This window comes from Apodemus sylvaticus, chromosome 5 (genome assembly GCF_947179515.1).
Source record: "Apodemus sylvaticus chromosome 5, mApoSyl1.1, whole genome shotgun sequence".
NCBI lineage: Eukaryota > Metazoa > Chordata > Mammalia > Rodentia > Muridae > Apodemus > Apodemus sylvaticus.
Genome location: NC_067476.1, coordinates 56950117 through 56961246, shown reverse-complemented (window position 1 = coordinate 56961246; position 11130 = coordinate 56950117). Strand labels below are relative to the sequence as shown.

Genomic DNA, 11130 nt, shown 5'->3' with positions numbered 1-11130 from the left:
TTCGTTATGTAAGTCTTGCTCCCCCAATTTAAGGTTAAGGCTAGAGCCTGTGATTGAGCAATAAAGTCAGGACTCAAGGATCCAGTGAGCAGTCTCAGCTGAGACCAGGAATAGAAAGGGGAAGGAGATGGAGAGGAGGCCACCCTGAGGTCTCTGTGTCTTTTATAGGGGCTAGCTAGACTATATAATTATTTTATACATGCCCCCCCCCCAATACTGAATGCTGTAAATACAAGAAAGTATGCAAACTTGAATGTGGGAAAAAAAGGCCAACAATTGCTTCTGGGTGGAGAGGAAAGGATTACGCAGGGGCCTGGAGAAGCTTTGGAGGGATGCACAGGCGTGGTCTTTACTGTTTCTGTGCTGGTCTCACCATGTCTGCAGTCAACACATACCAGGTTGTGTATGAGTTTCAATGTGTGACATTTATTATATAACATTTATATCCAGTTTTTTAAAAAACACAGCAAACACTTGAGTTCCTGAAGGCCTGAGAAGAAACATTAAGAGAGAGCAGACATAAAGGAGCTGTGATGTTACCATCGTCCTCTCTGTAAGAGTTCACTTCTGCTCATCTGATCTAACGATAATAGAAGAAGCAGATGGACCCCATACAGGATTCCACTTTATTTTACCCAAAATTTAATATCTTTTTCTTTACAACTAACTCATTTTGAGAAGGAAGGTAGAGATAGAAACAGAATTTATGGAAACCAAGGACTTTTGGTTAACTTTTTTTTCCTATCAGTTTGGAAAATAATATATGTGTATAGGGAAATTTTTAACTCATGAAGAATTAACAGTGTTCATGAGGAAAGTGAATGAAGCAGTTTCTAAAACCAAATGACTGAAATTACACATAAATATGGCCCATTTCACAGACAATGACATGGTACCCAACAAAGGGAACATGTATCTCTCCTTCTGCTAAGGAAGGACCAGAGGATAGAGAGACAAATTTGTTGCTTTAAAAAGCCAATGCAAAAGTACCAATTCTCTTCCAGCCAAGGCGTCTGTCAGCTGTCTGTCTGTCTGTCTGTCCCAAGGGCCTGATCTACTTGGGATGTCAGGCATGTTACTTCATCACAGCGTTTATTCTTCCTTTAGATCCCAGTTCAGAAGAATGAAGCCAAACCCGTTCAATGCAATTTGCCATTCTGTCTTTAAAAGCAGTCGCTGCAGAAAGGTTCCACATCTCCGTAACAGTCAGAGGTACTGAAGATGTTGCTAATAAAGCTAGTTTCTGCTTAAGAGAAAGAGCCACACAATGCACAACTTTCAAAGTATAAATGTTTACAAACTAAAGTCAATTAAGATAGAATCCTGGTGTGATACGGAGTCTTTCCCAAAAGCCATGGAGCATTTGGGAAACAAAACCAAACCCATGAAAACACATCAACATTTTACTGTTAGCTCTACTGACACATTTCCCCCCTAAAGAACATTTCTAGAGCACAAAATAGATTCGCAATGGTTTAATTAGATACATTTTTATATATCCTGAACATAATTGCTCTCATAGAAATAAACTAATATTTTGTACACAAATTTTATTTACTGTGCCACATTCATAACATACTGAGCCAAGTGCAAACATCTGCCCCACCCCCTGCTGTGTGGGGCTCTGCTCCCACAAATGCTTTATTATCTAGGATGACAGAGAACAGCATTAGACAAGATGGACAACTAAACTACAGAAGAATAACAAAAATGTTCTTTATTATTACACTAAACAGGTTAATCAGGCTGTCTTCCTAGAACTCTGCCTCTCCCTCTATAAGCTCCTTGGGGACAGGATCGAAGGACTGATAAGTGCTCATGCAGGAAAACACAAGGCCAGAAGGATCAAGAGCTTGAGCACAAAAGATTTGGAAAATTGACAAGTTGGCATCCTCTGTACCAACACTCCCTTGGTTTGCCTCAGGCAGAAGAATGGCATTTGGCCTTGCAATCACATACAACTGACATGTACCACTAAAAGGTATCTTAAATGAAGTTTATTATTTTTTTTTTTACAGCTACCTGGAGGTAACATGGACATCATTTTAAAATAACCCCAAAGAAATAATGACAAAAAAATAAGAAAAAAATCAGCAACACTGAAGAGTAAATTTGCACCTTGGTTAGCAGCATTCAGCATCAAAAGGATGGGTTTTTGGTGAGCCTCTGCAGAGGCTGGCATGTGTGATTCATTGATCAGTCCAGTCTGGCAAAAGCCTCAGGGTTACTGTCCCTCAGGACAATCTCACTGGAGGGGAGGCAGCTTGAAAAGAAAGCATGGAAAAACAACACAGACATACCAAGCCTTCCTACAACCTTTTAAGGAAAAACAAAACAAAACAAAACTTCCTCAAAATAGTGGTTTATGGAAAATCCCAAGGACTACATCACCTTTTATCAAGAGAATAAGCTATAACACTCCACCCTTTTGTCATTTAGGTTTAATAGCTGAAATGACATGTAAATGAAGTTCCCATAGGGTTCTTTATAAGCACTGTCTGAACAAAAAGGACTAGGTCATTGCAGCAACACAAGCAAGTGTTCTGTTGGAGATGGGCAAGTCGGGTGTTACAGGGAAATCTGAATCCTAACAACTGATGACATGATTGACACGACAGACATGATGGTCACGCCCGGAGAACCAGAATCTCCAAACAAATTCAAAATGGAGGATGCCATAAAATGTGAGTGTAATTAACCCACCGCTTCTGTCTTTTGCATCCTGAAATCCTTAGTAGAGTTTGGGGTAGACCTGACAATCAGCTATTGTTTCTTTTTGTCACCTTAACCTTACTATTTGACTACAAAGGCTTAATCTGTTGTTTCTCCTTTCTTCTCAGATAATCCAAACCTGGGAGCTGGGATCACTTCCCTGCTGTATCCCCGGGTCTTCCGCCCTTTCCTAAATGGACATCCTCTGTCATATTCTGAACACCTCACCTTCACATTACCTCCTTATGGTATCTCTATTCCTCAGGATTCTTTTCTTACTTAGGCGGTTGTAAGATCATCTAGTCAGACACTAGTAAGTGCAGGTGAGATCTACTTTAAATCCTACTGTAAGGTTTATTTGTTGGAGAATCAACTTTTGTGAGGAAGTCCATAGGACTGTTCTAATTCAAAACAAAATCAGACATAACTAAAGGTATATTGATAAAAGAGCATCAGGTTGAACCGAGAAAAAAGTAGTCCGAGACAAGGGAGAAGGTTTTACAACTGCAGGCCAAGCTACCTAGGACTGAGGACCACATGGAAAAAGAAAGCTGTGTAAGCCCAAAGCCTGGCTCTGGCTCTGACTTAGGGAGGAACTCTTTAGAGAGTGAAATTCCATTCCAGTGACTGCCAGCTGTGTGCATGGGGTATGGACTTACGTGACAGGGAAGATGAATTTGGGGATAACTAAAATATTATTCCATCTAGGGGAAATTCTGAATTTTCCTCCATGTTTGTAGCAACTTTGGGTTTTATGGTGAATTAACCATTATTAGGAATGCTTTGAGGGGGGAGGTGGGGGGTGGCAGGGAAGAAATAACGCCAAGATTGATACCTCTTAACAAAATACATAATGTCACTAACCTTGTTATCAGAGTCTAAAGTAACACTTAAATTCAGATGGTAAGAATCTAAGAATAAAACTCTAACAATAAAATATATGTAATTTCCTAATTCACTAGGAAGCCCCCTAAAGAGATTTTTTTTTAAACATACAGGCGCTTATATTGTCATGTACATGCAGGAACTTAAAAATGCCAAAGCAAGCTTCCTACAAAAGCTTCTGTGTACCTGTGGGGGAAAAACAAAACTTGAAGAATTCAAAACACATCTTGCCTGCCCCCACCTTTGGAATGGATTTTTTTTAAGCCTAAGTTTTATATATGTGCCCGTAGCAAGGTAGATGATTAGCTATGTAACCGTGTATCATATGGAACTGCTTGATTTTTTTTAAAAGAAAGATGATTTTTGCATAGGATCCATTTACATAATGCAAATAAGCTCTTATTCTCCGTGGGATCTGAGCAGTGTCAAGCGGTGGGCGTGTGTGAGTCAGGGATGTGTTGTATGGCCTTGTGTGCCACCCAGAAACAGTGCTTTATGGTACCACCCAACCCAGGCTGGCAGAAACTGGTGTTTGTTACTTCCTACTGAAGTTTAACACTGAGGACCGGTGTCCAAATCAGATACCACTTTTGCCAAATATCAGGGCACACCGTGAGGTCAGACGGAGGAGGGATGGTTTACTATTTAGACACAGGACGGGGACTTCAATAATGACCTGAATACAGAGATCTACTTAGTATACAGTACCTTAGCCCTCTTGCCCCTCAGATCCACTATACCAGAACTAACTTAGCAAAGGAAAGTGTGTTTTTACTCAATTACTCCTTCTAGCAGCTGAATCAGCGTTCTGACCAAGAGAGTGAATCATGCCAGGAGTCTTGTCCTTCGCATATACCTGTGAGCACACATTTAAAAAATGGTTTATTGTACATCTTTGCATTTCTTAAGGCATGAACAATGTTGTAAAGATGGAATGGGTTTCCAGGAAGCATCCTGTCTATTCCGACGAGGCTGAGAACAAGCATACCACATCAAAAGAACACACTTCAAGTCTGAACTAACCGACCATGGCCCAGGAGCTCCTACGGCACGGTATGACGCTTCCAGACAGCAGACTGAACACGGAGCTTGTGTGTCATTGAAAACTCTCCTGACCAGCTTGAAGCGCCCGTCACAGTTTCATCTTCTTTTCCGACTCTTCCAACTTTGGATTTTATATTCTCCTTCTTTTAAGTCTGCTTTCCGAGGAGGGCATGGGATTTATTTATTTATTTATTTATTTATTTATTTATTTATTTATTCATTTATTTATTTATTTTAAGGAATATGGTTGCAGCAAAACAGAAAGGATCCAAAAGTGGTTAGGAGCCTTGTCTAATGCACTTTTGAAAATCCATTATAAAGATGAATAGAAAAGCAAATGGGAGCTTTTCAGTCGACCCAGAAACCACGCGTAGCTATGAGAAACACAATTGTGCATAGTTATTTATTCATTCCGAGTGTGGGGTATTGGCTAGCTCTATGTCTCCAGTTTACCAAAGCACGGGGCTGTCTACTTTGCTAAACCCAGGGTCCTTTCGAAGCTCCCAGTAGGTGTCATTAGAAACCCAGGCTTCTCTTTGATTTGCATCAATAACTTTTCTGTGAAAATATGAAAATCAATGTTAGCCACAAATAACATCAAGGTCACCTGAACGGAGTTCTTTCTCTCACATAGATATTATATACATTTAGCGTCCTATCTGCCGACAGTTGATAAGGTGACAATTTCTGGCCAGAAATAAAGTAACCGTTGTCATTAAATGATTGAAATAAAAGAAAGAAGGAAAAAGACCAAGGGCAGGAACTAACTCCCTCCAATTTCTCCCCTCTGGACAAGGGGAGAAAGCATAGAGGCCCAAACACAGCTCTGTAAGCATTGTAAGGAAGAGCTACCTTCCAGGAACAGTGCAATATCAGTAGCTGTAAAGGCCTGTGAGGTCCATGTCTGAAGGTCATACTGCAGCCCGATGAAGAGAACACTGTAGACCTCCTAAAGGGCAGGCACCCTGCTAACTTCTGAAGAGTGAATCTGTACTTCCAACACAAGTTGATCATGAGATGATGGTTCTAAGGGGGAGAATGTTACCATGCTCTTTCCTGCACAGGCAGGCTCAGGAGGATGACAGATGATGGATCTGGAAACCACAGATTCATCTGTGTGATGTTTATATAAGCCTTTAAATAATCCTGCATAATCATCTTTGATCATACCACAGTGGGGCCAAATCTGAGCAGACGCAAGCTCTGTGCGACAGAAATAAAATCAAATCCTAATGAAGTCATGGTGCCCTTGGGGGGCAGAGCCCCAACCACTGCCAGTGTGAGGAGTGGCAATACCTTCCTGCGGCTCCAAAGAGTCCAGAAAAAGGGAAATGCCTTCTGGTGAGCTCCTCACCCCTGATCACTGCCCACAGAAAGAAGAGGCCATGGAGAAGAGCTGGCCCTTATGGCCGCTAACTTTTTCAAGCACAAAATCTGACTCAGTAGTCTCAGTGTCTGATGCAAAGTCACCCTCATTTGCTTAAGTCCTCTGGATACCCTACAACCTTCTCTATCTCTTTACCACGAGTTCCTCGTGGTCTGTGGCAACCGTTAGTAAAACACAGACTTGTGGGAATGGCTGACTTACTTAAAAAATTTTGGTATATGTTCAAGGTTGTTTTCCTCCATGTAGCGTCTTCGAGATCTTTGGAGTTCCTCAACTCTTTGTTTCTCTGCGGCGGCGGCTTCTAGGTTCCCTTCTTCCAAAAATCTAGGCAGAATACAGGTGATATTCCAGTGTTAGCTCCTTTTAAAAAAAACATTGGCACAGCATTACCTGCTGGTTACTGGGAACATAAAATCCTAAACTGTGGTGACATTACTGATGTCCCTTCAAGTTTGTTCCAGCTCATGTGTCCTCCGCCTCTCTATCAATTAATATAGTTTCTGTGTATGTGGACTTGAGTTACTCCATCAGGAACACAATGGAAAGGGGGCAGGTGACTGGTTTGGCCTTGAGCGCTTCTCTGTGCTGTCTAGGTGGCTGCAAGCTCAGATTTTTCTGGAGAATGACTGTGGAGCGTAAGAACAACATGAAGTCACGAGTTGGGATCTTTTCCTCCCAGTGCCAAATGTATTTGTTAAGGATGTGTAATGCTGGGTGGTGATTGGCTGTCCTCTATTGAGAGACCAAATTGAGAGCAAGGAGTTTCCCTTTTACAGGGAGTGTCAGAGAGATGAAAAAGAAGGTGTACTGAAATGGAACTGAGAAGGTCATCAGACCCGATGATGATTTGTAAATGTTTACATCTGTGGCTGCGATGCATGAGGCTCTGCAGTAGGGAGGAGACTGCGAATAAACGCAGGCTCTTCATTGGGTTGCCACCTATGCGTGTGCATGAGAGTGAACACACACACACACACACACACACATACATGCATGCATGGATGCACCTTTACATTTCAAAACAAGAACACATAGCAGTGCATAATACAATATATACTGTAAAAAGTTAATTGAAACTAAATGCCAATCAGTGAGATACACATTCTAAGAATAACATCAACTGCACTTTTTTCAGTACAGTAGATGAAATCATATGTAGAACAGAATGAAGTGAAAGTCATACCAAGAACATTTTAGGAGGGAAAAATCTCACACATACACGGGAAAAGGAGAGCTATCTTGGATGGAATACAGATGGAAGACAGAATTTCAGGGAAAAAATGAATTCTGTAGAAGTGGAGGACATCACGGATCACATGAAGATAACAAAGCCTGAACTTGGTGGCTTGAGTCCAGTTCCACACCCTCTGGGACCAAGGTTTGCTAGGGAAGCTCAGGACACTCCAACTCTTGACCTTCAGTTTAAATGACGCTTCATGTCACAGGGCCATGTGTGTAAAGAGGTTATAAACACAGGGACAGGAGCAACTCTGAGGTCACCACCCAAGTTTTCAGGCATTCAGAAAATATGGAGGAAGCTTTGTGCCCAACATAACTGGCCATTGAATAAGCTTCTGCCTTAATGACCCTACAGAGGCTATTTTGTCCAGATTTGGAAACTCGGGTATTTCTCGGTGAATAAGGGAACATATGAATGCAGGAAGGAGCAAACGAATGATGTTGTACATTGTCCCGATGGCCTCTGACACCTGTGTCTAGGATCTATGGCAGAAACCCTGCAGACGACCTGACCTTTGATCTGGCCGGAATCGGGCATCCGTGGGAGGAAGGAGGTCCTTCAGGACGGGATCCAACTCATTGAGCTCCACAGCAAACCTCGTAAAGCCATAGTAGAGCTCATAGTTGGTTGGCAGAGAACCTGGAGGGAGTGAGAGAACAGCTGTGAGGAAGGAAGGCTCAGAATGAGGGAAGGAGCCGACATCATCAGGAAGAGCACTGAGAGAGAGCCACACTCAAGAGCCGCGTTCACAAACAGGTCTATACTTATGAACGTAACGCTGTGCTTTCCTTTCCAGTCATAAAACTTACTCTGTTTTTCTAGGTTAAGAAGGTTTATGTTGATGGTTAGCATATTTCATAAAACCCAGCCTTTAAATAAAACCTTACGTTAGAGCCATAGCCTTCATTCACTGAATGCAGTAACTTTATAAAGACCAGGCTGGTTAACTACAAACATTAACATTTCACCAGAAACAACTGCTATGAATATCTTCATTACAAAGATGCAGTTATAAATGAATATTATCAGTATTTCTTTAGAACATTTAAAAACTATTTTTAACATTGTGTGTGTGTGTATGTGATTGTTTGAGTGTGTGTGTGTGTGTGTGTGTGTGTCTCACTTTGCTAGTGAGTCAGGCTAGTCTTGACTTCCTGGATTCTAACAATTCTCCTGTTTCAGTATGTGTCTCTCATAAGTACAGAGCTGCAGGCATGTACCATCATACCTAGCAGTGAAGTAAGGTTTCACTTGATGCCCAGAAACTCACTTTTTCTAGGAGGTGCCCAACCACTGACTGACACCCCTAACCTCTTATTGATGCTTGTTAGTAAATTCTAAGAATATTTGTCTGATTTGCGTACTGAAGTTTTCCAACCACCTAGAACAAGGCTGATGCATGGTTAGTACTCATTACTTACTAAGAATGAATGAATTACTCTACCAGAAGGAAGTTTATAAACACACAACAGTGCCCTTTAGTAAACCAATAACTAAGTTGGAGGTTACCTGATACATTCCAATGAAAATAAATGTTCCCTGGCAAATTTTTCCTATTCATACTTGATATTCAATTACATGCTAATCTAATGCCTGGCTCTGTCAATGTCTTTTATTAAGTGCCAGCATGTCAGAGTTCTGTTGCTCAAGTGAAAAAGATCACTCACTGTGGCAAGTTCCTGCATTTGTAGATTAGAGATGTTACATTTCCTTTGTTTAATTTAAAAACTAAACACGAATCAGGGCTTGCTTATGCATGTCAATTATATTTATTTATTTACTTACTTATTTATCTTTATTCAGTACACCTAGCGTTTGCATGTATGGATTATGTTTAAAGCAACTTCCATGGCAGATTTCAAGAGGTCATTTTACTTATTTTAGTGATTCGGCCCCGTTTTTTATGAATCAAGTATCCAGTAGTGGAATATACATATACCTTCTTTGTTGAGAATGTAAATGTAACGGCAAGTGCCTCGAGCATTTACATTTCTGATGTCTCTATTAGAAGGAACTGCAAGGCAAACTCCATGGTGTGTCCCAGTGTTCCCTCCCACAGCTTCCCCTCCAGGAGGCTCAGGAGGCCTCACCTGGTCTCCAGATGCACTTCGCCGAGGGGGCCACCCCGCAGTAGAGTCCTTCGTGCCACTTCCCAAACAGCCGGTGCACCACCTTCCCCTCCTGGTCTATCACCACCCCCTGGACTTCATTCACGTTGGAGTTCCAGTAATTCACCTGGAAGACAAGCAACCCCAAGGGTTTTAGCAACACCAAGCTGTCCTCTCCATAGGAACAGTGTTCCTTCCCTGGGATGCAGCTCAGCACGTGCCATCCATACAGAAGGCTGCCCTTCTTGCTCTCTGTCTCAGGAGAGCCTCACTAAGGAAGCTTCAGCTGGCTGGGAACTTACTGTGTAGCCCTGGCTGACATAAAACTCACAATCCTTCTACCTCAGACAAAAGTGCTGAGCTTAGAGGTGTGCTACAATGGATGGTTACATTGATTCTTACGAAAAGGGTAGTCACAGGGCTGGGCATGTGGTATGAGTACTGGCTTACCATGGGCAAAGCCATGGATTTGATTGATTCTTAGTACCATAAAAACTAAACCAAATCAAACTAAGCCTTCTGCTCCATGCCACAGCATGATAGCCTGTCATCCTCTAGCTCCAGATCAGTTATTAGCTGAAGAGCCCAATATTAACTCATGGGTTCATGAGTTTTCTCTTCAGATTTTCTCCCTGGCTCATGGATCTTAAAGAACTTCAATGGGATATGATATCAACATAGCTGGTAAGCCTGTAATATACTTAAACAAACGTGCTTATGGTGTTGTATATTCTACTTCAGAGCAGTGTTAACTGGAAACATGGTGTTCCATGGACGTTTCTGTCCCTAACCCTTTTTTTTCTAGTTAATAAGGGTAATGCTTGCTGGGTGGTGGTGGTGCATGCCTATGATCCCAGCACTCTGGGAGGCAGAGGCAGGCAGATTTCTGAGTTTGAAGCCAGCCTGGTCTACAGAATGAGTTCCAGGACAGCCAGGGCTATACAGAGAAACCCTGTCTCAAAAAAACCATATCCAAAAAACCAATAATAATAATAATAATAATAATAATAAAGGTAATGCTTTCTTTTGGCTCAATTTGGATTGCTTCAGGAAGGGGTTTGATGGGTTTGGAATGACTGGCAGCTGTCATCTATATGGTTCTCTTCAAGTATTTTGAGAAACTGGCAGCTGTTTTAGAATGAGCTCCTTAAATAAGATCACCTAAATACATTTTTACATCATCAGGCAATATAGATACTAGAGGAGTCAGTATAGGAATGGAATATGGTCTAGAATTTTACTGAGTATACTGGGTGACTATGTAGAAACGAGATTTTGAAAATAAATTCCTTTCTCCTTTGGCGTGATATTTTGATCTCTACAAATCCAGGGGTTTATATCTCTGAAGCAACTCCAGGCCAGCTGTGCTGTCTTGTCTCAGATGCCTAAGTGTCTAAGAAGACACAATGCAGGGCAGCTTTCCTCTGCCTGCCTCCTCCTCTGACTGCTTCCTTAGGAAGCACTCCGTACAAGCCTCCCCTTTCTACAGTGCTTCTTACCTTGACAAATGTGAGTTTGCAAATGCAAACACTGCTTTTGGTATTCCTAATGGTCACTTCACCATAATGCTCAATCCATCTCCTCCCACTGAGGATGTTGTGTATGCACGTGGTGACTTTATTCCACACATAGTAATCTCCATATCTGCACAGAACACAGCACTGGTTAAGAGCAACTGACACAGACATATTACTGTTCCTACAAAGGAGAATATTATCTGGGTAAAACCTCTTCTCTCACTTTCTCCTCATTTC

At 41.7% G+C, this 11130-nt stretch overlaps 1 protein-coding gene across 1 annotated transcript in view; it reads right to left on the bottom strand.

The window, feature by feature from the left end:
- Window positions 1-826: 826 nt before the first annotated feature.
- Window positions 827-11130, bottom strand: part of Osbpl6 (oxysterol binding protein like 6) — a 188156-nt gene continuing 177852 nt past the window's right edge. The window contains exons 22-26 of the mRNA XM_052182759.1: window positions 10876-11020; window positions 9359-9503; window positions 7781-7907; window positions 6230-6352; window positions 827-5199 (exon numbers count right to left, since the gene is read on the bottom strand). Of these exons, the coding sequence (XP_052038719.1) occupies window positions 5091-5199; window positions 6230-6352; window positions 7781-7907; window positions 9359-9503; window positions 10876-11020 (649 nt within the window). The 3' untranslated portion in view covers window positions 827-5090. The remainder of the gene's footprint in view (window positions 5200-6229; window positions 6353-7780; window positions 7908-9358; window positions 9504-10875; window positions 11021-11130) is intronic.